We start from the raw sequence: 26,507 nt of genomic DNA, 5'->3' as shown, positions 1-26,507 counted from the left end.
TGTGCCTAGAGTGAAAAGGCTTGCACAGCCTGCTCTACCTTGGAAGAGATCCCCATCCTTCCTTTCCACTCTCACAATCAGGTGGGTTAACCTGACACCTTAGGTCAGAGCCACAACAAAAAATACTCTTAGCTTTTTGTTGTTTGGCTCTAAATCCCAAACTGAGGTTATGAGCGCTTCTCCTTGATGTGTGTGGGTTAAAAATCAGATGCTGAAATTCGAATCTCTTGAAGAACTTCACGTGGCAGAGGGGACGTGAAGGTTGTGGAACTTTTTGCTGATTTGGGAGTGAGTGGTGTGACGTGCTTTGTTCTGCTTCTTGGTCCCTGTGGGAGCCTGTGAACAGGGCTCTCCTCAGAGCAGCCAAATCTGCAAGTACACATCAGATGGAAAAAAAACACCTACTGACCACTGCAAATTCTCCTTCTTTCTGAGGTTTTGTTGCTTAGTCACAAACTTCTGAGAAATGGTTTCAGGTGGAGGAAAGCACATTTTCATCTTAGAATACAGCATGATTGATGACTGATATGGATGTGCAAAAAAACCCTGGGTACTCCTGACTTCTGAGCTGCTGGGCCTGCAGCATGGGACCAATGGGCCTTGGGTTAATCAGCCTGGCTTGGTGTGGCTTTCATGCCCTGTCACTGTGGCGTGTGGAAAACTTTAGAAATTGCTGCGTTAGAAGTGTGTGTTGAGTACGTTTTTGCTGTTGGAGTTTTCAGCATGAATTTCTTGTTGGTGGCTTGCCACCTGCAAGGTGTTCAGACACCCTTTTCTGAAGGAAAGGTACCCAGTGTGTTTTTATTTTAATGAATTTTGCAGCACATTTTACCATTATAATATATGCACCATGCAGCCTCTGATGCTGGCACTCCTGAATGATTAACACACTTTGAAGGAGTCCATTGTTTCATGGGTAGGCAACCAATTATTTCATTATCATTTAAAATTGTCATGCTCCAGAATAACTGCCATGTGTTTTACTGAGTTGGGTGAGGATCTGGGGAGAGGGCTAGTAATTATTAGCCTTGCTAATGAAAATAGATGGCTAAATAACACTTACACAGCTGTAATTTCAGCATTTCTGGCACTTCTGGTTATGACACTTTCCAAACTTAAAGATAATAGTAATTGTCTGTAGTCTGCAAAATTAGTCTAGACAGTCTAATCTAAGGCCAAAAGGTTGGAATTGAATAAATATGTAATTTGGGCAAATAAAGCTCTTAGAGCTGTGCTTATCTTCTTGAAGCAATAGTTCTTATTAGATATAAGTGCTATTTTATAGCTTTTTCCTAAATAATTAGCTTTTAATGATCAGTCAACAAATCTTTGAAAAATAAAGTACTCCAGACTTTGCTAATGAAACTGAATGTTATTGTGTTGGATATTGTCCAAGCTGGTGTCTAAAAATTCCATGGAATTTACTGGTAATAGAAAAAACTCTACAGGACAGGAACTAGTGCATTGCTATCAGTGTCTACAGTGATCTGGCAGTGTAAATAAAATGTGTTACTGAGCCTGAAAGAGTCATTTCAACCTTTTTGTTTCCCAGCAGAACAAGTGCTATGATCAAGAATTCTGGAAGCTTTCATTCTTTGGGCTCAGTACCTGATTGGCACTTATATATTTAAGCAAATAGCGTATTAATAAAATAGTTAAAATAGTTGTATATATTAAAGTTGTGTCAAAAGGCATCTCTTGGTGATACCATGTGAAATTTATTAAGATGCCTGGACATATAAATGTGGTTTGTGTGGCTAGAATTTATTTGGATGAGGGATTTTTTATTATTTTTATGTGGCAATTTGAGCTTTCTGGTGTTTTGATCATCCTGAAGGCAGCAGGGAGTTACAGTGGAATATCAGGAGTGGAGCTGAAAAAACCTCCCTTTTCCACTAGGAAGTTGCTGTAGTTTAATTGTAGAATGAAATACTAGCCTATAAATATTTAATCCTAGCTTGACTCGTTCTAGAAAACTGTAGGCTCTGGGTTTAGTGGGCTAGTCAACCTGATTGTATCTCCATGTTAAACAAATGTTTTAAGAGGAAGAATGTGGAGAATTTACCTTCCTCCAACTTTCTACCTGACTCTCATGAGCCATCAGAATAAGAAAGGTGTTAACTTCAGAAAGTTTTGATCTTAACTTGCTGTGGAGTTCCAGGGATCAAACATCATCAGATACATAAAATGTGAAATAGGGGTTAGAGTTGCTGGAGTGCAGCTTTGTTTTACTGGCTTGTTGGGCTAGAAAAGCTTCTTACTTTAATTAATTTAATTAATGTAATTGTCTGACTCCAAACGTCCATAACCTAAGCTAGACAATCTGAAAAGTCCAAGTTCATCAGAGTTATGAAGTGGCTTCTTTGTTCATAGACTGGAAATGCCCTCAACATGAGTCTCCTCGGAGCCACTAAGCTGAAGTCTGCTGCTGACTGTGGTATAGTTACATCTAAATTACAGAAGTGAAGAGAGATTTTAATTGACTCTAAATCTTCTCCAGTTACTGTACTTGGTTTATAAACCAAAATCTTTCAATTACACTATATATCTGGAGGTGTTCTAATGGTTTCATGTGTATGAAAAAAAGTATTCTGTGACTTTTGCCTCACCAGGGGATTTTTGGAGCAACTTACTTTTTCTCTTACAGCTGCAGTCCCCATTATCTGGTTATGCACAGTCCTAAAATCAGATATGTACTTCTGAAAAAAAAAAAAATCACTGTTTTCTTGAGGAAGCAAAACTTGAGTTTGTCATAAAGAGTTTGTGTGAGCTGCTAGTTTGAAAACCATCTAAACATGATAAAACTTATGGATGAAAAGATAGTGTATTGTGAATGTTTTAAACATTCCTTGAATTAAGGTTAAGTGGTTAAGAGTGGTTAAGATGAGGAAGGTGAAGTACCTGGAGTGTTCATAGTTCCTGTACATGTTTACTGTGAAGCAAAAATGAAGTGAAATTAAATCAAGACTCAACTAAGCTTGCAGTATAGAATATGCTTTCCAGTCAGACATGTTTCAACCTGAAAAATTGCAGAACCTCCTTCAAAGAATTCTGTAGGTGCTTACCGGCATTAAAGGGCATTAACTGAAGGCATTACAAAGGCCTTCTCAGACAGTGAAAGTGCACCTTTCTCTGATCTTGAGCAATGAAAACTCCACCACTAGGAAGTACTCAAGATGCCAAAGTTTAGTGCACATATTACCTAAACCAGGTGTCTGAGCGTGCTTGGTGTTTGGTGCGGTTTGATTTTGAGATATTTGAGAATTATAAATTGGAGGGAAATGTTCACAGGCTGGTGAGCTGTTTAAACCAGGTTGCTGTCACATGGGGAGAACTGTAAGCTGGGAACTGAAAGGGGACCTAAGCACGGTGCAGATTCATTTTGAGTTTAAGAGGTGAAAGCTGTCTTTAAAAAGTATCAATCTGTTGTTTTTTAAGGAAGTTAATATTTTAAAAGATGTTCACATGCATTGCAAAATATATGTGAAAAGAACCCACTCTCATCAGTATTCACATTAAGTTCATGTAGCCAGCACCCACTCTGTCCATAATTGGCCTCACAGAATCCTTTAGATTGGAAAAGACATTTAAGGTCATCAAGTCAAGACTGTACTGGCATCTGATGGTGTGTTTAAGCTTGGCAGTGTGTTAGCAGAAGGGCACGTAACTTTCCAGAAATGTGGTTTTAATGATTATTCTTGAAAGCTCTGTGATTTGGACATACACTGAAAGGCTGTCTTAGTCAAAAGTCTCAAAGACACTTTCTTTTCCCCAAGCAAATCTACTGGGTTGTTTTGGGTTTGTTTTTCCACTAGATCATGTAATTATCTGTTTAGCAGTTGCACTCTCCAGATTTCTATCTGTAAACCCAAGCTATTTTGTCAGCCACGCCTTAGGTGACAGGTTTGAGGGAGAAAAAAGGGTGGAGTTGGAGAAGGTAAAACTGCTTTAAGTAGCAGTGAGGGGAAGGACAAAAATTGGCAGAGGGTTTTTGAGGCATGTTGAAATGTGTAAGAGGTGATGGATGTTCCCTGCCAGTGCACAAAAGTCAGTTTGATTTCAATCTTTCATGTTCCTGAGTCTTGGTCCACTATGTGACTGCAGAATAAGTTGATGCTCCAAAACCAACCCAGCTTTTGAATCTGTCACACAAATCAGTCCTGCTTAACTGGGGATGAAGTCTGAAATTTCCCAGCATACAGCTATCTGGAGAAATACTGTTGGAAGTGAGTGTGTTTATGGATACAAAATCGAAATGTTCATTAAAAAAATGCAAAAATTAAAGGTCTATACACAGATTTATGTGTTAGCATTCAAATTGAAGACACTTTACCCTCCATATCATTTCCCATTGTCCATCCTAGCTCATCTTCCCTCACACCTGTGAGGGATGCAAAATCAGTTTTGTTATTAGGTGCTTTGGGTAGTGAGCAGAACAAAGCCCATATAGAAGAGAGCCATGTTATATTTAGCTACGTGCATTAAATATGCCCATGCACTGAACACAGTTTTCTTATGAGCTTTCTTTTTCTGATGTGCTCACTCAGTGTCAATGTCCATGGAGAGAGAGGGACAGAAGAATATGTGCCTGTGTAATAGGACTCACACTTTCAGTGTTTCCAGGCTAAGCACAGCTTTTGACAATCCTTGCATTGCATTAAAAAAATGAGGAAAAGACTTACCTCTGTGTAACCAAGTCAGGTGTTTATTTCTCACTATCCCACTATCTCTTCTGTCTTTGAGTTGTATCTTAGCAAGGGAGTAATCTAATGGATGTACTCTAAGGCTGCCTTGACTTATACAACAACTGTGCATTTTCCATTATGATTTTCTTCTTTAGTAGAACCATTAATGTGTGATTAAGCATATATTTAATTGTAAAGCTTGATATTATATATATATGTGTGTTGCTATTTTTTCAGGAACAAATCAGAATTTTCAACTTGTGTATGAATTTCCAGGGGGCTTAGCTTGTACATGTCTCATGTTTCTTTCACTCTATAATGGCAGTAATTGAAGTTACAAATGACATTTGTTTCCCTGGACAGCCATAACAATGCTGACAGTACACATTAGGGCAGTGGGAAGTAGCGCAAATTGAGGGAAGCATCATTGATTACTTGCAAGCACTGACTGTCTTTTAATTTATATTTCTTGGAAGAAAGGAATGGGTGCTCTTACTGTTTGTATAATTAAAAGAAAGAACCTCTTAAAGATTTGTAGGAATATGGGATGATTGGATGATGACACACTTAGCCTTCTGTAGCATGAGGCAGTGTTCAGATCATTGTTTCTTTAGTCTGGTCTTTATCAGGATAATTCTAGACCTTTGGTCTCCTATTCTCCTAACATTCAACACCAAAATATTTACCCTCATTCTGTAAAGTGTGACTTTATGCCAGCAAAGTGCACTGAATGCAGTCCTGAATACCTGTGTTTGAAATGTTGCTGGGTTGCTGTGGGTACCTCCTGCAGTCCTTTTCTGGTACCAGTTTGGCACTGCACAAAACCTTTGCAGAGGTGGCACTTCCTGTCATCAACCCCAACACATCCACCTCCTGCTTTTCCAGCACCAACCAGTAAACCAGTCTGGAAGTACTGAGTCCTAGTGAACCACCTGCTCATGGGGAGGTGTATGTTTGCTATTGGAACAAGCTTGTCAGAGACTCTCTTGATTTGTGGTGTGCTTCTAGTTTGTTTGGGTTTTTCTGTGGCCCAAATGCTTGGGGCACTGCAAAATGCTAAATTCGTGTGTTTTGCTCTGTCTGTTCCTTTATTCTGGAATGCTGTCTGGGTTTATGTTTGCTTCTAGAAGTCAGGGTTTTTTTACAGCATGTTTTCCTTGTTTTCTAGCCAGCCAACTCAATGTACTCTAAAGAAATTACTTCTCTTTTGTGCTGTGAAGGAGGTTCTTTTAATCCCTTGAGGTGCTGAGACCCTGAGCTGCTGCTTTGCCTGGTTTTCCCTTCTGCTGGGCAGGTTATCTCTGGACTAGGGCAGCAGAGTGCTTGGGCAAGGTGACAGGTTACTGTCACCCATCCTCTAGGAACTTGCCTGTGGTGACATAGAACCTGTCTGCTTGCTCCTCCAGGGACAGGAGCATAGATTAGAACTCCTAGAAATGGTCTCCCACCTCCTTTGCAACCTGGAGCAGGGCACAATGTGTCACTGGGGTTACTTTAGCAGAGACTTGGCTGCTCTGCCACTCTTAGGTAGAAGAGTTGAAGGCAGAGGCTATAGGATTTAATGGGTGGGAAAACAGTGGAAGTTGTAAACAGACTTATGCAGTCAGTCATTTAGATCTTAATTCATGGTCTGGGAAGGCTTTTATGCTGTAGCCAAGCACATCAAACAGAAAGCTGTCTACTTATGGCCCTACTAACTGGCCATGGCAGTGGAGCTCTGGTCTTAACCCATGGCACTGGCTTTCTCTAAAGTTTGGAATGAATGGTAGAAATACTCATTTAAATGAAGAGAACTTAGGTTTCCGTCTTTTTCTGGGTTAGATATTTCTTATGTGATCAGCGTGGTTGTGTGATACTGCTGTTTGTTGTATGCCCATGGTGAAGACCTGGCAGTGCAGGGGATGAGTTGGGCTTCACATTGGTTGAGTGGGTCAAGAGCAGGCTTGCTCTTGGTGAAGGGCAGGAGAAATGGGACAAAACCTAGAGAAGAGATGATAGTGTAAAATACTGGCAAAGAAGAGACTGCCAGGAGAAGTTCTCTGTCAAGGAGGATAGCACAGGAATGTCTTGGGATCACTTATTTCAGGTATTTGGGAATGTATTCAAGTCTAAAATTGAAGCTTTGGTGTTGGTGGATGCTACACATTTGTTTTAAGTTCTAGCATAAAAATTACAACTAGGGAGGATTTTTGGGCTGTTTGCAATGCTCAAATTGCAGATGCTTATTTAAATCCAGAGCTGGTCTGTAACTGTAGCTGGAGGGTGGAAACCCTTTATTTCCTTGCCTTTACTGGGTTTGAACCAAAACCTTAAAACATGTGGAAAAAATTTAAATAAGCAACCAGTGGCTCTTGGAAACATTATGTGTGTGTTTAGTAAATACAGATGGAGATTATAGAGACAGCAAGGATGAATATATATTTTGGCATGTACCTCTCCTTTAACTTAGTCGTAGTGGTGTGCTCTCACTGTTCTGGGCTGCCTTTCATTTCATGGCCTTGGTGTAAAGAGAAAGGGAAGAATGTTGTGCAGCCAGCCTCTGGACTGCAGCCTCCTGTCAGCAACATCCTACTTCTCTCCCATCCTAAAACATAAAAGTACAAAATAAAGTTATCTCCTGGCTTTTTAGCTTGCGAACTGTTGATTGCTTTAGGAAGGGTAAATAAAAAGCTGCTTAAGAGCAGTGATTTGGAACTGGGTTTTTCCATCAGAGGTGCCTTTACTTAGTCATTTTTATTAATTTATGGGGTGGGACTCAAGCTTGTAAGGAAGGAATTTCTCTGTGTGTATTAAAGGCAACATATAGATGGAGGAAGATGATAAACTTAAGAGCAGGTTTTCATATCCACTTTACCAAAAGACTTGAGTGATTAAAACAAATGATTTAGGGATTGCTACTGCATAAAACAGAGACTGCTATAGCAGTACTCTGTGTTGTGTCATTGTTTCCATGCACTGCAGGTAGAAACTTCCTTCTCCAGGTGAAGGTCAGGAGATCATTTGAAATGCATTTTAGGATGATGAGTGTGTCTATAAGAAGGGATTTTAGTGGTGAGTCGCCCTGCTGTATGTGATGTAGGTAGTGTGGGGATGGGGAATTTTATGTTCTTTTGGTTTTTTTCCCCTTTGCAGAAGTCCTTGGCAGCGGGCTTTCCCATCTCTGGACTCGATTGCCTCAGCAGTCATAGAAAGAGAAAACCTAGAAAACCTGTTGCATAATATTCTGGGTAAATTGAATGGTTGATGAGACTACTGGGCTCAACTTCTCGTTTCCCTTCCAGGAGATGGGTGGAAAGAGCTTTGATTTTGCTGGTGATTAAGGGAGTGGTGTAACAGGGAGAGCGTGTTCAAGTTACTATCTCCTTAGAAGAAATATAACTGCTTCTAATTATTTCCTGCAGGCAGTGGCCAACTGCAGCGGAGCCAGCTGAATGAGTCGTGGCTCTTTGGATTTGTCAGAGAAACTCAACTTCTCCTAGAAAAGCAGATGTGACAACCTGGGCTGTGTCAGGCCACCCTAGAGAGCTGAGCCGTGTGTTCTGTGCCAGCTCTCATCCCAAGCTCCTGCTGTAGCTGAGCAGGGTGGCTGCTCTGAGGTGTTCGGGCTTGCACAGACAGCTTTCATAAAACAGACAGCAGTAGGCAGGCCTGGGTATTCCGACACTCTGGGATGTGCTTGCGCCTCTAATTTGTCTGGGCTTGGCATCTGTTTGAGACCAGTAGGTTGTCAGTGGTTTGTGTCTGCTGGAATTGTGCTCCTGTTAGGCTTTTAAGCAGTCCTGCCACAAACTCCTTGGCCTCTACAAAGTAATTTATGCTGTTGTGGGGTCTTGGGCTTGCTGGGTGCACAGACACCATGCCCAGATGGCATTCAGGAGCAAAGGGATAGCTTCATGGGATGTTTCAGGGTATGCTTTGCCACGCCTTAATTCTTTAAACACTGCCTGAACAGCAGCAGGAAGGTCCATTTCTGCTCAAATTGATAAATACTGTGTCTGCTACCTCTATTTTTTGTAAATCATTCCAGACCGAGTAAGGCCTGCAAAGCTGTGGTTGTTGTTTCCTGCAGCACATAGTCCCAGTGCAATTTGGGAAGACTCCTTCAAAACCAGCAGCTGTTTCAGGCACATAAGCCTTGTCCAGTGCCTGGAGGTAAACCACAGCCCTAACTGCCTTGCAAACCTCTCCTGTAGTGGCTGTGACAGCAGGTTTGGCAGTGAAACTCCATGGGAGGGAAGTAAATACTTGTAAGAGCGATTGTTACATGGGGGAGCTGTGGCATCTGCTGCTTCTGAATTTGACATGTGGCTGATGCTGCATCAGGACAACTTAATCTTGTTTCCCTTTTTAGGGAGGAACCATATTCCGTGTCTCTGTACCTAGTCTTGCACTCTTGCTTTGTGTATAGTTGGAGGTTTTTTTAATTAAAAAAAAAACAAAAAGGGTGGAGGGACTCACAGAAATGCCCTGCAGATTACAGAACATGCTGTAGTTGTTGGCCCTTGGACAGATAATGAGGAAAATAAGAAGAATCTGTCTGAGATCATTATGGCTTTCTTTTTCTGGACACCCTTAGTGAAAAATATTGCCCTTGCTGGATATAAACTTGCTGCTTTAGGTGTTCTACTAGCACTGATTCATGAGAGAAAAAGAAATTGATTCCAAATTCTCCCTTTTATTTAAATGCTGCTATCCTTCACCATTTTGTAGATGTAAAAGTTCAGACAGTAACTTTGAATTCTGCAGGATGGAGGAATGAAAGCTGAAGCTGGAGAGGGATAGGGAGTAATTTCAGAGTTCAGGCTTTATCTTCCATGGTTTAGTCACCTAATGCTTTTTTATAAGTATCACTTTGTTTTCTTAATGAAACATAAGACTTAAATTCCCTTTCTTGTGATCATCCCTTTAAAGTCAGATTCTGTAAATTATTGTATTTATGCATCTTTATGCTTGCATCACTTTCTCATCCATCTTTCAAGGTTTGTTAAAGGCCACAGAAAAATTGAGACCTTATTTAGAGTTTATGTAAATTAATTCCTCATAGTCTCTTCTTAACCTCCTGGATAGCACGTTTTGAGTCATGGATACAGACAAAGGAAAAGATGAGAACAGTTTTGAAGGCTGAATTTTTTTCCTTCTTAAATCTTAAAGGGAAGCAAGGTAAAGGGATGTAGTTGAAAGAGCTTGTTGTTCTGAGGTGAGTGTTCTGCTGCCTCTAGATGGGCACTTGGGCTGTGGGTTGCGTTTAGGGTCCCATGCCTGTTGGTTTACTGGATATTTTTTCTTAGTGGTAGAGGGTTTGTTTGCGGTTTTTTTTTGTTTTGATTGGTGTGGGTGGGATTGAAGCAGGGAGGCTGTTCAGCCTGGGTGCCATCAGTGCAGAGTGGCTGAGACTGCTGTGTAGGTGTATCCTGAGAGGACACTGGTGTCTGCTTGAAATGCAAAGGAGCTGCTCAGGGTCTCTGCTCTGGGGGGCAGCAGTTTTTTAGTGTGGTGCCAGATCTAAATGAACAGGTCAACAGCAACCTGTACAAGGTCCTCCTGCAGACAACTGCACCATGGTTGTGGTACATGAACACAGGTTATATATAGCATCCACAGCTGGTCCAGTGTGCTGCAACTGGTGATGTGTTTCTCCCAGGAAGGCAGCTGCAGCTCAGTCCATGAGCTCTGCTGGGGAGCCCCTGTCCATGCTGCTACACCAGGAGCCTGGCATGGACATGGACAGGTCCAAGTGCTGGAGTCAATTGGGTGCAGTCAGGACAGCGTCCTGCAGGCTGCCCTCATGAGCAGCTCCTAACCAGAACTGGACAAGGGCAAATGCAGCCACATAAATTATCTGCAAAGAGCAGAGTTAGCTGTGTTTTTGCACGGACAGTGGTGTGTCTGGACAAGGTTAGTGGGCTAGTGCTGTGATTTCAGTTCTTCCTTTTATTTTTGTTTTCCCTTTTCTTTTTCTTTCATGATTTTCCTAACCAAGACATCTGTTGACTTGATTTTGGTTAAGTTTAGAGGAGCAGAGTGTTGTCTTGGTATCTTTAAGTTTGTGTGATGGGCTTTGTTTTTGTTAATTTGTGGATTTGCTTCAGTAAAGCTTTTTTTTTTTTCTTTCCCCTTCCTAGTAGCCAATATGTAGTTTCAAAACATTCCTAATTTCTTACTGGTTTACAGAACTGAATAATGTACACTGGTGGTACTCCTGCAGTTCTGCACAAATTGTGCACTGAGTGCCTGCTGGGAGCACAGATGGGAACGAATTTGATCAGGGTTCAGATTTGTTATGCCAATGTGATTGCTTTAGTTTTAGGTGAAGTTAACTTTATTATGACTACGTGCAAGCTAAAACTTCATCCTTTGAATTCTAAACTTGTCTTTTGATGGTGGTGTTTACCCAGTATTCAATACCAGATCTCTACAGAAATGTACCAGGATGTGCTTTGCTCTGCAGTCTGGGAGATAAGCAGCAGCCTGGCAGTGTCTGGTGGAGCCTTGTGCTTAGGCCATGGGTGGCACAGGCATTTCATGCCTTATTCTGCTTTCAGAGGTTGTCTTTCTGGAGCATGTGAGTGCTTAAAGTCATTAAAACCAGGAGAGAAATCCTGGGAATGAGGATGTTCCAACTAACTTCATTCAGCTGACAAACTGAGTGTCACTTGTGCTGTGTGGAGCTGTTGCTAGAAATTGTTCTAAAACTGCTAGAGAATTCTAGAAACGGCTGAGATAATCCTGGTGCTTCCTAGAATTGGCTGGCTCTGGGAACAGGAGAGGAAGTCCTGTAAACTAATTTCTCTGAACTTCTAAACCCTACCAGAAGTTCAGAGAAATTACAAGAGACCTTAGAAACTCCTAGAAACTTTCAGTTTCTAGGGATTTCTGAAAAATCCTAGGAGTTACCAGTAATGTCTGGAGAATGTTGGGAAGGCTGTGGGAATCCAGTGAACTCAGTGACTCTGCTAGTAATCTCTACAATTTATGAGCATTTGCTAGGAATAGGAAAACCATTCCTGGTTATCTCTGGATGAAATGTCAGATGGTTGTACATGGATAAACACACTCAACTTCCTTATGCTGTCAAGTGTCCAGTTTTAGCATCTCCCTCAATGAGTGTCCTGTGTGTGCTTGTCTAAGACACAACCTTGTTTTGTTCCCTGCAGTCCTACTTTGTCACGGATTATGACCCAACCATTGAGGACTCCTACACCAAGCAATGTGTGATCGACGAGAGAGCAGCGCGCTTGGACAGTAAGTGCCCACCCACAGTGCCCACAAAACTGGGATTAGGAACTTGTATTATTCCCAGGAGTTACCTGGGTGACATGGTGGCATGAAAAACAAACCCCTCTGTGCTGCCTATCCCAAGTGCAATAAAAATGCTTTGCTTTAAAAATTTCAGTTCTTGCATGTTGGTGGTTTCTTTAAGAATAAACTGACAATCCTCATCCTCACGTGTTTGTGAGCATTTTCCATGTGTTTCAGATGGTCATGAATTAGCAGAAGTCCTCAAGTGTTTTGTTGTTCAGTTTGTTTGATAGGTCTTGTTCTTGCACTGACTGAACAATTCTTGTTGAGAATATTAGAAAAATATCCAGTATTGTCTGCAAAAAGTGGGTTTTGCTTTGCTGTGATGCACAGGAGATACTCACAGTATTTTATCAGGAATATTTTTTTTTTCAGTCTATCTGAACATGCAGCGTAGTAATCCATATTTTTGCTTATGTTCAGTTCTGGATACAGCAGGACAAGAAGAATTTGGAGCCATGCGTGAACAGTACATGAGGACAGGGGAAGGTTTTCTGCTTGTTTTCTCAGTCACAGATAGAGGAAGGTAAGCCTGAGGTCAAGTTATTAAAACAAACAAGTTTGAATTATTCTTAAATTGCACCTTATCCTTAACTGAAATAACCTCAAATAAAGCATTAAGTATGTATTCACTCTTACGTTCAAGGTTGATGCTCTTTCAGCACTAAAGAGGACCAATTTTGAACCAATCACTTTGTGAAAGTGTCTGTGTGTTTCAATAGATGACTTTAAAGCATAAACAAAAAAATGACAGCTGTATTCAAGAACTTCATTACAGTCCAGAATATAATTTTCCTCTGAGTGGCTGGTATTCATTCAGTCCTTAGGAACATCCCTTTGCCATGAGCAGCATCAAGTAGCTGGCTTTGGGTTTCTGAGTGGGTTTAGGGTGTAGTATCTACACTCTTTTGCAGGCAGAGGTCCCTCTGCTTACTCCTGTGCATTGACTGAATGGCTGCAGAATGGAGATGAAACATCTTCTTAGAAGCTCATGGAGAGCTGTGCTTAGTGACATACATCCTTCTAGTTCACCTTTCATGAAGTGTCTGGCTATCTAATTCTTTTTAATGTGACTTTTTTTACTGATGATCATCTTGCTTTTAAATTTTAGCTGGCAAATTAAGTGTAAATGCCTTCAGACTATGTCTGGAAGGCTACAAAAGGTATGTGATTGTCTGCAAATGTCTGTGCTGAAGGTCCTTATGTAGTGATGTACCTTTAACAGTGTTTACTTGAAAGCAGTGACTTATTATTCATTCTCCCAAAATCATTGCTTATGCCAGAATTAGCTTGTTTAGTATACTGTCTTGGAAGAAGTTTTTTGCTCTGCTCACCTTTCCTTTAACACTGCTGGAATATTCCTTATGCTTGAACAGCATCAGTACCTGGTATAACTTAGTTGGTAGCTAGAAAGCTTTCTGATCATTTAGCCCTGCCATTTTTGTGTCCTTGATGAAACAAAACTTTCCAGCTTTGATAGCTTCCCCCAAAATTCTTAGAAATAGCTCTGAAGGTTTCCAGCTGGAATATTGATCACCAGGGTCTCTATGCTGTAGTTTGAATATTCTAGATGGAGTAGAACTCCAGAGTCAGTATTTGTGAAGTAGACTGTGGCTGGTTGATTCTCTGAGTCCCTGTGGATTGCAGCACAGTGAGTGTTTTGTTCACCCTGCAGCCCCACCTCAACCCAGTGCAGGGGACACTGCTCACTTGGGGAATTTTTTGGTTTGAGTGTTGAATGGTTCTCTGACTGGTCATGCTGTGACTCTGGAGTGCCTGCAGCTGTCTGTGCTTGTGTGTCATGGCAGGGCAAGTCCCAATAGGTGATTCATCATTTCTGAACTTTTTCAGAACCTGAGAATCTGTGAATTAGTGCACTGATGATCTACTCGTGTTCTTTCACAGCTTTGAAGAAATCTATAAGTTTCAGCGACAGATTCTTAGAGTGAAAGATCGTGATGAGTTTCCAATGATTCTTGTCGGTAATAAAGCAGATCTGGACCACCAAAGACAGGTAATTCATCTGCTCACTTTCTTCCAGAATATTCTGTTTTCCCCCCAAAACTCAACTTCCTCCCAGAATGGAAAAAAAGCAAATTGAAAAAAGTCAATCATACAAACTAATTCCAATGCAAGAAACTCCACTCAGTTTTTGTACTTGAAGAACCTTAAGAGCACGATGGCATTCCATACCCAGCACATCTCCTGCCTGACTCAGTGGGGATATGTTGAGACCAAGTCTATTCACAGAGCTGAGAGCCTTCTGTCATGACTTGATTACTCAGGCATGAACATGTCTAATTCCTCAGTTCTGTTACTCACCACTGCACTGTGCCAGCAGAGTGCATTCCAACACTAACTCCAATGATCCTTAGTCTTCAGTGCTCTTGCTTTTACCTTTCACTGCTCTTATGTATAATTCACTGTTTTCTCTTTGGCCACTCATCTTCTGCATAACAGACTTAAAGCTTTAAAAGCTGGAAGTATAGCAACAATTTCTGTTATATTTATGTACCTTAAAGTTTTGCAACCAATAGTTTTCAACCTCACTGCTAGTCACAAGACAAATTAAAATATTTACCTTAGAATGATTTGAAAGACTTTCAACTGTGTTTTTCATACTTGCTGTTGATTTTTAATGAATCAAACTAACTTGAGCTGAAGTGAAAAGCTTATTATAGCAGCAGGAAAGGAACAGATGTCAAACTTGTATTTTCTTCAGCAGCTAATTTGAGAAGCTTAATATTGTCTCATGAGACAGTAAGATGACATCTAAAGCTTGGTGGCAAACACATGATTTTCTAAGAATAAAGTAAATATTACTAAAATTGCTGTAATTGTTTTAAGAGTTTTGCAAGAAAAAACATAGCTTAAAGAGCTGAGTGAGTTTGTGCAATGTTGAATTGCAGTTACAGTACAAAAAAAGTTCCTGTTGAATATGGTCCCTTGACTGTCACAGCCTCGTCATCCTGAAGCTGTGTAGAAAGATCAGGACAAAATTAAAAGCTGTGCAGAAAGGTCCTGCCTTGAAAGAAGTTTCACAGAAGTAACTCACAAATTCCTCTAAAGTAACTTGGAGTACTCACACATTCACAGAACAGCTTGTCCCTGAGACAGAAGCAAAACTCTCATTTTTCAGTTACCATCATGCCCTCATCAAAATTCCTAGATTTAACCTTGCAGGTTCTGGAACATGTGAACTTTATCTCCTGTTGGCATGGATATTACGGACATGGAACTGAACTACTCTGCTAGTTGTTGCTGCTGAAGGAGAAGCACCCAGATGCTTTGGGAGGGAAATAATAACATCATTGCTGTCAGGCCCAGCTCTCAGGATACCTGCAGTTGTAGTTGATAATCCTGTACATCTATTTCTAGAAACAGCTGTGAACTTTGTTCTCTCTCCTCCACCCTTCTGATGTTATTACACTGCCTCTGTTTCTCCCTTAAAGGCAGAGAGGTGCCTGTCAGCTGTTCTGCTGGTCCCTCTGTCCTGTTCCAAGGTTCTTTTTCAGGTGGAGATGGGCTGGAACACATTCATGCTCAAAGCAACTTTTTCTAGATTGCCTGACTTTGCAATTTTGCCGCTTGGATCAATATATGTCTCCAAAAATTAACTTTGCTTTTTATGGCTATGTCGATTGCCTTAATTGATTAGATGCTGATGGGCATAACTTTTTGGTGCTCTCACCATTTATATACCAATTGGTGGGCTTGTCACTCCCATCATAAGCTGGGGCTTAGGCAAATGTAGCTGAGAAAACTCTTCTGGGTTTGCTTAAATAGCTACTACATATTCTTAACTCTTCCTTGTCCCTTTCCCATCACATGGTGTGTTTCACTTGGCCTTCAGTCAGTGTGAAGGAATGGTTTAGGGATGCTGAGCTGACATAATTGGTCCCCACATGGGAGATGCTCCCCTCCCTCTTGACTTCACATTCCCACTCTTCCCCAGATCTCACTTGAAGCACTTTTGGAGTTGAATCATCTCTCTGGATGGGGAGGAGCAGGAATGTCTTCCTGGGACCTGTGTGAGCTAAATCAGCTTGCAGAAAGATTCAAGTGCCAGTGCTGGAAGCGTGGGGAGGGGTGGGACTGTGGCTTGGAGCAGAGCAGGGAGGAGCTGGGGTGGGGGGAAGCCAGTGAGACCTCGCCTTTTGGCAGCACTGAGCAGTGAGATGTTATCAGCTGGGTGTTAAACAGGGGAGTTGGTTCTGCTCCACCACGAGAGCTCGAAGTACAGCCATCCAGTCACTGAGGGGCACCAGCTTGTTCCTCTGGCTGAAAACTTGTCCACTAGTCCTGCCCACCAGCTAAACCAGCCAGTCCAAAAGTGAGGAAAAACTTCAGCCTGACAAGCAAGGTCATCCTGCTCTGGCTGCAGGTTTCTTGAGCAGGCAGCTGCGATGGGAGGTGTGGGGTCAAAGGACAGAGTGCTCCCTCCCCTTGGCCGGGAGTGCTGGGTGACTGGGAAGTGTGGGGTATCCTCAGACTGTAAACCTCTAGGCAGAAGCATGAGAAGGGCAAGTCCTCTGAACTTTTACACCTTGCCTGCTGGTGTGTCAGGCCTCACTGGGCACCACTAAAAACCTGCTAGGCCACACTAGTGTCACATCTATCTTTTACTTACCTGGTTCTCCCTCTCTTGTTTAATCCCAGCTGAACATTTTCCAGCTTCAGAATTAATATAACATTTTTAGAAAGTCAGGAAGCTGGGAAGCTTTTAAAGCAAAAATGCTTGTACTGGGCATCTGCCTGCTTTTTGCAAAAGGCAGGAGGCAGACCAGAGAAACACGTGCAAGCTCTGAGAGACTGAAACTAAGCTAAAGAAAGTAATTTAGTGTGTGTTTGGATCAGCAAATGATACTCAACGAATCTTGCCAGAAGCCAAAAGAGTTAAACATGTGGAAGAGTTCTGGATGTCTCAAGGGTCTGGCCACACCTCTATCCAAGTAAATGTGTGTAGAGGTTGAACAGAGTACAGAGTACTATCATTGGGACACCGTAAATCTGAAGGCTAATGATGCATAACTAATCATCCTTGTGTGGTGGCAACTGTTTCTCAGGAAATACATGATCTGGGTTGTACAGCAGAAGTGCACAAACAATGGTATGATCTTGATGAATTGCTGGGGCTCACCAAAGGTGTGGTGTAAATTAGTGGGGCTCTTGTATACCAGAGACCAACTCACAAGTGGTTTTGGGAGGGATGTGAAAGAGTGAGTTTGAAATAGCAATTTGTCATGGTAATAACTGTTTAGATAAACAGAGTTAAGCAGCTTTCTTGTGATTCTTGTCTCTCAATATCCACAGGTTACATTGACAAAGAAAAATGAGTCTTTAGAGGACAAGCAAGCATTAATCTCTAGAATGTATGATAAGGAATGAAGCTACCAGTGTTTCCAAATTCCCCAGTCACAAATTGCTGACTCTGAAACTAGAATTGAAGCACTATCTCTCACTGCTCTTTCCTAAAGTTAATGCTGTGTAGCAATATTTTCTGTTAAATGGGTTAATTCCTTAGAACTCAACACTAGATATTTCTACTGTCAGATAATTCAGTAGAGCACCAGATGTTTTAATAATAACCACTATAGATGGAGGAGTAGACTTGTCAGTGCAGGATATGTATGACTTTCTGTAGATAACTACTAGCTTACACTGGGTCAAGTCTGATCATTCCCCAGATGGCAGGGTTTCAAGGAAAATCCAAGTTGCAACAGGAAAGTGCTCGGGTTTCATTTAATACTAGTTCTTGTTTTGCATCATGACTGACCTTACACCTATGACCTAGTGCTGAGATCATCTCTACTGCCAGTTACCTTTAAACTGAAGTCTTAAAGAAAAGTCCATGTGACTCCCTCTTAACAATCACTTTGTGGTATTGTCATACTTTCATAACTTCTTGCAGGGGTAGATATTGGGATTGTGTCCAGGGACACCTCTGTGCCCACAGACAGATTGCACCTTCTGGTCCTGCCATGGCTTGTGTGATTTTGGGCTTTATAGAGAATGAGCAGTTGGGCATCCGATGTGGTGTCTGAATACAGTGAGCCAGTCTGAATATGTGTCAGTGCTTACAGCCACAGATGGCATGTGCCAAAGCCACCTTTGATAGGAGAGTGTGGACAAGCTGGAATTAGGGGATAGTGAACTACCCCTGCAGGGAAATTGGGATGACAGATGCACTCTCCGGGAGCGATGGAACTCTTGGCAGAAATGGGCAATGTGTTTGTGCTGGGAGCACTGTAGGGTGGCCACTGAGTGATAGAAACGGATTGCTCTCAAACTTGAGGAAATATTTAAATGTTACCTCTATGATGTGTCCCATGGTCTTGTGTAAGTGTCCAGGTAAAATAGAGGTGCAGTGTTAGGTTAGGCAGCCTTGTAGAGTTCCTTTAGGTGGAGGAAAGCTTGGAAACTTCAGAAATTAATGTATTTCTGACAGATATAAGACAGACTAGTGATGAGAGAAGGACATGTGTTCACAGGATTATTGTGCAGATACTCAAATGGGAACTGTTTCAGAAGAAGAATGTAAACTTCGGGAGGTGGGTAATAAGCTTTTCCATGTTTGACTGGCTCACATCTTCTGTAATGAGTTTTCATTTGAGAAACTTTTACTAACTGTGTGAACAGTACAAATGAGTGATATCCAGAAACGGAGAGTAAAATATCCTATTACAAAAAAGGATGAGCATTCTGAGTGGTTCTCATTCCTATTCAGCCTTAAGCTTGCTAAAACTGCGGAGCCAACACACAGATGTACACACAGTCACTACCATCAATCTGTGGTTCTCTTTAGCTCTGTCAAAATAACATCCAGTCTTCTTTGAAGAAAAAAGATTTAGTTTTTATCTTGGTGGTGATGTTAAATAAGCTGTTCCATCACAGTTCCTGGAAAACCTGTCATGTAACAGGGTTGTCATGCTCAAGAAGGGACAACAAAAAGATGAAAATTCGTGTTTTTATTTACAAGTATTTCTGTGTCTGTACTTGCATTTCCCTCAGCTTTGAAGATGGAACTGGTATGTGCTGGCCTCTAATTTACATCTTGGGCACTGCTCATGTTTCCATCGTGTTTTCAAACCAAGTATTTTTTTAAAGTGACTTCGAGGTTACTAAAATTGATCACAAGTAACTTGACAGTGTACTCGTAAGACTGACAAAAAATTATTTTGGAATTTAGCAGTTACAAATATTCTAGTAAATACAAGAACTTTAGTGTATTCATAATGTTTCAGATGCAGGATATTGTGTAAGTGTAGCTAACTTTATTACAGTGTTAGTTTGACTTGCACCTGTAGTGTGCTTTTAGTACAATAATAGTAAAGAAATTCTTTAAACATATGTTTAACGATCGAGTTCCATTTCTCCTCAGAATTATAAATTTCTTGTCAATTTATTTATTTTTATTGAACTTCAGCCTCTCTCTCTCTGGGGCTGCAATAAACTATGCAGGGATGAAGAAAAGTAAAAGGAGTTAGTTTTGCTAGAACTGTTTTAACTTATTAGTCTGAGGTAGAGATGTACAGAAGGTTCTGGTGCAAACTTTAGGAGATTCTACAGTCATTCATGTGCCAGAAAACACATAAATGCTATAAATATTTGTCCAAGTGGAGTCTTCATAAGCTTTGCAATTGGAATATTTCAACATCTGAGGTCAGAGTGGAGGGTTAAAGTGGAATTGTTCTAACTGGGGGAGCAGGAGTCTTCATTAGTATTCAGTTTTCAAACAGCAGTAGGGGATTGAAGGCTTCCAGTTCTCCTTATGTGCCCTGCAGTTGTTGATCTGGGGGTTGAGTTGGTTCAGAGGGTTTCTTTTCTGGCTTCAGCTGGTGATGACAGCACTAAAATGAATGTAGAGTTGCTGTGGGTGTTTGAGATCAGCAGATGCATCCTGAATTACTCCAGCTAATGGCACAGGGTGCTGGGAGCATTTTGTAGAGCTTCATGAGGGGTTTAGGGGGAGCAGCCCTGATTTCAGCAGGAACTATATGGATATAGTACCAGTGGGATGCTAAGGACAGAGGAATCAAACATGTGGAGATGCCATGCATGAAGGCTCTTAAACCACTGTGCAGCTGTTAAGAAACTATTTTGCAAGCTGAGGAGTACTTCATGCACTGTGGTGAATGCTACCACTACTTTTCTATTCCCATCTATTTCCATTTCTGTGTAGCTTCTTAATCTAATGAATATTCTGAGTTCCTTTTCAAAACTGATTTTAAAATAAACCCTCCTTACTTTTGTTCTTTTATCAGTCCTCTACGTGCTAGTTTAATGTTTTTCTGTGAAAGCAGTGTAATCTTTGACATTTCTTCCATTAGGCATTGTCTTGGCAAGATCTGTTGTACTTCCTTTTATCACTGAAGGCTGCCCTTTCCTCCCTGGCCCTGTGGGTGACCTTCCCGTTGGAGCCTTGCATGCCTTGCACCACTCAGGGTGGCCTCTGTTCTCTGACCTCACTGCTTTCCACCTCATCCAAAAATACTCCTTTGCTTTTGCCTTGTGCCTGACTTATTTCTCCTTCCTAGAATGGTCTGCTGGGCTTCCTGTCTTCTGCCTCATCGCTTTAAATTTTGTACCAGCTTTTCAGGGTCCTTCTTTCCTGTTCAGCTCCTTTTCCACTGTTGTCTCAAGGAGTCATTATGTAGCCAGGGTTTCTTTAATATTTCTGGTTTACCTGAGGGGCCTCATGGATTTTTAGAACTCTGGTAATCTAAGCTATGTTTAAAACTGGCTGTGTTAATATTTTGTTGTGTCATTAACAGATTTTTTAATGACTTTTGTAAAGACTAAGTAAGACTTTTGTAAGAAGCTAAACAGCAGTTGTTTTAATAGTAGTCTGATTTTGTTTGTTTCTCTAGATTTAGCTGGGACATTGCAAAGGCGAATTTAGTGATAACATTCAGAATTCTGTTAGTAATCCAGCAGATGCTGATGGAAGCACTTGCTTTGAGAAGCAGCAAGGGACTATTGTCTGCATGTGAAGGAAAACTTGGTCTTATGCAGAACTAAAGTGGAGGCACCTGGAGAGAGAGGAATTTCTTGTAAAGTCAGGCTTTGTCTGTTGCAGAAAATTCCTTTAAAACAAGTCTGTTTCCCAGCTGTAGAACATGGACAGGGTGGAAACTGTGCTGTGCCCAAATAACCATCATTGTTTGAGGGAGCTGGATCCTTAACACACAGCGTGTACTGATACAAACCTGCTTGCAGAACCCTTGAGCTTCATGACTGCTCTCTCTTACAGGTGACACAAGAGGAAGGCCAGCAGCTGGCACGGCAACTTAAAGTAATGTACATGGAAGCCTCAGCAAAAATCAGATTGAATGTAGACCAAGCTTTTCATGAACTTGTCAGAGTTATAAGGTATGTTAAGTGAGACTGGATAATTCATGTCCATGTATTAATGGGTTGCTGCAGCAAAGGTGTTGAAATGCAGTGGGAAATTGCTGGGAAGGTTCTGCCTGCTGTTACCTCTAGCTTTAGCCAGTGATCTCCATTATAAAATACTCAGGTGCATTAGGAAAAATGCTTACATGAATTTAATATATATTTGAAAGAGAATTTTGCTGCCTTAATCTTTCAGATTTTGTTGATCACCCAGTCAGTAAATGGGATAAACTACATCTGAGACTGGCCTGTAAAAAATAATGTTTCTTTAAAAAAAGCCCTAAAAGGTGAACTCAGAAAATACCACTTATTTTATCAGTAATTTAAATGTAAAAAGGAAGTGAATTCCCTATGAAAGTATAAAAAGAAAGTGTTGAATGCAGTAGTTGTGTTTATTTACCTGAAAATTATTCTGTGAATTTAATCTGAAATTCTTATTTCCAGGAAATTTCAGGAACAAGAGTGCCCTCCTTCACCAGAGCCAACACGGAAAGAAAAAGACAAGAAAGGCTGCCATTGTGTTATTTTCTGAGAATCCCAAGAACCAAGCTATCAACTGCCAGATCATTTTTTTTTCTTTCCATCATTTTACATCACTTCTGGTATTGGTCTAGCCTTATATGTGCATGTCCTAAAAGTGGTCACCAGAATAGCCTTAGTCCAAGAAGCTGGCAGAATAGTTCTTGAAGAAGACTCGGTCATCCTGGGGCAGACTTCAAACCAAAACACTAAGGCTGCTTCTCTAATACCACAGTTTCTTCCTTCTCTCCCTTCAGAGCTTGCACCTTGTGGAGTTTTATTCGCAAAGGAGATGAAACAAAACCGTGTAGGACGAGGTGTTGAAGTCATGCATAAGTTGTCTCTTGTGAATTAATTTATTTTTACTTCTGACATTTCATTAGCTATTACAAAGACCTATATTGGAGTATAGAGAATACTTTTTAAAAAAGGGGTGGATTGGCTTTTTTTTTTGTTTTGTTTCTGCCCTCAGTTAAATTAGACTTGAGTATTCAGCTAGCCTTAAGAAACCTACACTGAATTTCATTGTCAGCAAAATTTTTCATCTCTCATTTATGCTGCAGTTTTATTTCGGTGGCCAAAACATTCTACTGTATTTATTTTTTGAATCCAGAACAGCTACAGGATGATTACTACTACTATTAGGATATGGCCAAATACCTGAGCTCATTCTGGATTGAGGCATTTCAGCTTATTAAGAAATTTCACATTATGTTTGAAAACAAATTGTGTCTTCCTTTGTATTTCTGGGTAAGGGATTAAGGAAAACTTAAATTGTAGCTGTTTTTGTTTCATGTGATATAAAAACGAATTTGATCTTTCCATTGTCAGAGATGATTAAATGTTTTTGCTATATACTTTTATACATTATTTTCTTATCAAACTAGTTAACAAGTATTTTTATATGTTTGTAAGCAAATATGCTTTCACAGCATAACTTGTGTATATGTAAAGATGAGTATTTAATTCTCACAGTTCACTTTTAACTGACAAAATGTGGGATTTGCCAAACTGTGGTAAATTTCTCCTTACTCTCCTGGTTATACCCAAGAATGGCAAATTATGTGCCTGCCCAGCACACCTATAGAGTAAAATCTAGTGTTGTGTTTTAATGAATTTCAGTATCCCTTACTAAAGACTGACCATTATGTGAATTATTAAACTGTAAGACTTTTAACTGATTGTTTAGTTAAACTGTGGATGGTGGTTTAATTTTGAGTTCTGTGGATTGTGTTTAAACAATTCAAGAGTATGGTCCCTGATATTGAAATACTGAGTGGTATTGCACAGTTGTCACCTTAACTGAATGTGTCCAACAGTTCTTTGAAACTTGATTATTAAGCAAACCCTTGTATAACTTCAGGTGCTAGAATTAAAGATGATCTAACCATTTCTGGGGGGTAAGCACACTGCCTCTTTCTGAATCTCTTCCAAAACCTGCATTTTTTTTGGGGGGGCAGGGGGGAGAAGGGAGTGATGGAACCTGGCTAGGGAGTAGCAACACGTGTCTGCAATAGCATTTTCCTCAAGCTTGGAAGTAAAGAAACTTTACTTTCAAGCAACATTTCAACTTAAGTCATGACAGATGACAAAAGCTGATGTTTGCTTTGGCTGGAAGTGTGTAGTCAGTGGTCCAATCAACAGTCCTTGTGTTTTCAGGCTATGCTCACTGTCAGGTGCTCTGCCATAAATCTGGAAGTGTCTCCTGAGAAAACAGGACTGAAACAATTTCCAGGTACCTTTACAGCAGCAAGGCATTAAACCTTGAATTCAAACTACTGCCAGGCATTGCAGAGGAATTTGAGTTCTTAAATGTAATTTAGATTAGCTTGTGTAATGCAGTTTTGAGAGAGTGTGTAGCTTCCCCTCCCCAGTGAATTTATTGGTTGATGAAAGGCTACTTAGGAGGAGTGTGTGGAAGGTCCAAACCAGAGGTTACAGTGGAAACACATTTGGGAGATGCATTGCATTTTTTCGAGTCAGATGTAAGAAATTACAGCCTGTAGCAAACACCATGTGCTTTCTTAACTATGTAAAGCTCTCTGGGGTTAAATCACTGAATATGTGGCTTTAGAATGAGTTAAGACAAGAGATTACAGCATGTATGCTGAAACTGAACTTATGAAGTGAACATATCTTTGGCTTTTATAATTATTTTCCTTTTTTTTTGTTTTTAACCTTTCACTCATGGTAGAATGGCTTTAAATAGTAGAGTATTACATAGATAAGTTTTTTTTTTTTTAGCATGCAGTTCCTCATAACTGATAGAGAAGGTGGTAAAGCTCCATGTGGAGAGATGGATAACTTTGAGGAGGTTCATGCCAAGGGACCTACACCTGCGAGCCACACTGTAAACATGGAGAACCTTACAAAATAAACAACCCTGGGACCACCAGCAGCTGCTGTGCAAAGTTTCTTAACTAAGACACGTGCAGGTGTTTTTCAAGGCTTCTGTTGTAGACAACATGCAGAGACATCTCCGTGTGATGTTACCAGCCCTTTTCAAGACTGTGGCACTTTAAGGAGCTGTTAAATGTAGGCATTTGGATCCTACTCTTCAGGCATGAAGTAAATATTTAGAAAAGTAGTAGGGATTTTTGGCCTGTGATGATCTAGGTGGTTGTGAGTTCAAAACAACTAAAGGTATTTCAACTATTTGTTTTTCTAATTGTTGTAGCTGAAAGTAATGGTGAAAAATGATCCTTCTGGCCCTGGTGTGGTGCTTGACAAAAATATAATAGTGACCTTGTCAGTCTCTTTAAAAGTAGTAGCCCTGATCCTTAGGCCTTGGATTGGTTGTGAATTTACAACATTGCCACCTTGCTGTAGGATAGAGTTTAGCTGACAGTTCAAGAGACATTCTTACAACTTTTCCTGGCAGAAGAAATGCTTTAAATTTGTCACTTCTGTTTGTAGTTACCTCAGTTCAAGGCCACATCCATAAATGTATTAAACTTGCAGTTCAGGAATCTAGAGTGCTTAAAATGTACCCAGCAATGATCTCCTGTTCTTTCCTAGAGCACAGGGTAGGGTCTGAATCTGTGTCTAAGCACAAAATAACACCACTTTCTGGCATCTCACACTGCTGAACCTGCTGCTCCTCTAGATGAGGAGTGAGGTTGATGTGCCCATAGGCAAAAGCCTTTTTATGCACAGGAGCATGAGCTGAGCTGTTTTGAAAGGGTTAATAAAGTAAAATATATTTGGAAGGTGTTAACTCCCACTAATGCCAAGGGAAACTCTGACTTTAATGCATGGCCTTGTGGTTAGTCATCATTGATAAAGTTCAAGTCTGGATTCAAACAAAAATATTGGCTGACGTTCTCCTGACATCATTTATGTGACAAGATTTCACCCGTGGTGAAGTGTAGTCACTGACTGGCCTTGCCATGTCTTGTTACAGGACTTTGATGAACTTACTCCAAACAGGAGACTTTTGAAGTCAGTCACCACAAGCCCAACACTGCCAAAAATTATCTGCACTTATTCTTTAGAAGCTCATTGCTGGGAAAGGGTCAGGCTGAGCAGAATGCATTTGCACTTGATTTAGGCATAAGATTTGAAGTTGGTTACCCTCATGTACCAAAACCATGCTAAAACACTCAAACAGAATTTAGGAAAACATCCGAGCTGGAAATAGGAGGGCATTGGGAGTGTTTGCTTTGTTACTGCACTGACCCACAGCAGGGCAGCAGTCTGCCAAAACATGAAGGCTTCAAACTGTCAAGATGGGCTCTTGTTCTGAGCATCCTGAATGGTAAATGCACTGCTCATCACTTTGCAAGTGTGGATTTTTCTGCCTGCTTACCTGAGTCCGTAGTAAAGTCAAGTTAAAATTGCAGGCTTGAAGCAAATTCTGGGTTTCGCATGATGGTAAGTAGAGATCTTAGTCCGAATGTTGTGTACACATGTTGGAAGGCCAGAAAACTTCAGAAAATTCTTAAATATTCTTAAATAATACCTAAATATTCTTGTAGGGCTCTGACCATGGCAACACTTGTATCAGGTACAGAAATGAGGATGGATGGCAGAGTAGCCTTTAGCTGGGAAGATAAAGAGCTTTAAATGAGAAACCACAGATGTGGAAAAGGCAAGGGATTAAACCACAAGGAAAACTTAATACTCAGGAGCAACATTGTCAATATGTGCTGGGCTTGCTTTACATTCTAGACTTTCCTGTTTCTTGCTTGCTATCATGGACTTTTAAGACTTCAGTTATTAAGGGTTTGAGAGACTCTCACTTATTTGTAGTGACTTCAGCACTTCTTGAATTACTACATTTTTGAAAAATGCTTCTGACACTAAGGTATTGTAGAGGGAGAAATTAGCCAGCAAAGTGTAAACACCAGAAATGCAATTAGAGACAGTGATTAAACCTCATCATTCCCTATCTCCTGGTCCAAGGCGTGGATTAGGGTGTATTAAAACCAGTTTTCACATCAATTTAACTGAACTGGAGAACAGTGGAGCGCAATTACTTCTCTGAGTATCCCAGGATCTCCTGCAGACCACCACGAGATGGCACCAGGGGCAGCCCTACGTGCTGCTGCTTTCCCCAGGATCCCTGCACAGAGTTCAAGTGCCTGCTCTTGAAGACGTGGTAGGAAT

General features: G+C 40.8%; 1 protein-coding gene across 1 annotated transcript in view; it reads left to right on the top strand.

The window, feature by feature from the left end:
• The window catches only part of RRAS2 (RAS related 2), a 42,403-nt gene extending 19,112 nt beyond the window's left edge, over positions 1-23,291 (top strand). The window contains exons 2-6 of the mRNA XM_066320802.1: positions 11,840-11,927; positions 12,408-12,510; positions 13,890-13,998; positions 21,238-21,356; positions 21,825-23,291. Coding sequence (XP_066176899.1) covers positions 11,840-11,927; positions 12,408-12,510; positions 13,890-13,998; positions 21,238-21,356; positions 21,825-21,912 — 507 coding nt within the window. The 3' untranslated portion in view covers positions 21,913-23,291. The remainder of the gene's footprint in view (positions 1-11,839; positions 11,928-12,407; positions 12,511-13,889; positions 13,999-21,237; positions 21,357-21,824) is intronic.
• Positions 23,292-26,507: the final 3,216 nt, after the last annotated feature.

This window comes from Sylvia atricapilla, chromosome 6, assembly GCF_009819655.1.
Source record: "Sylvia atricapilla isolate bSylAtr1 chromosome 6, bSylAtr1.pri, whole genome shotgun sequence".
In the NCBI taxonomy this organism is placed as follows: domain Eukaryota; kingdom Metazoa; phylum Chordata; class Aves; order Passeriformes; family Sylviidae; genus Sylvia; species Sylvia atricapilla.
Note: the sequence above shows the minus strand (reverse complement) of the source record. Positions and strands in the feature narration are given on the sequence as shown.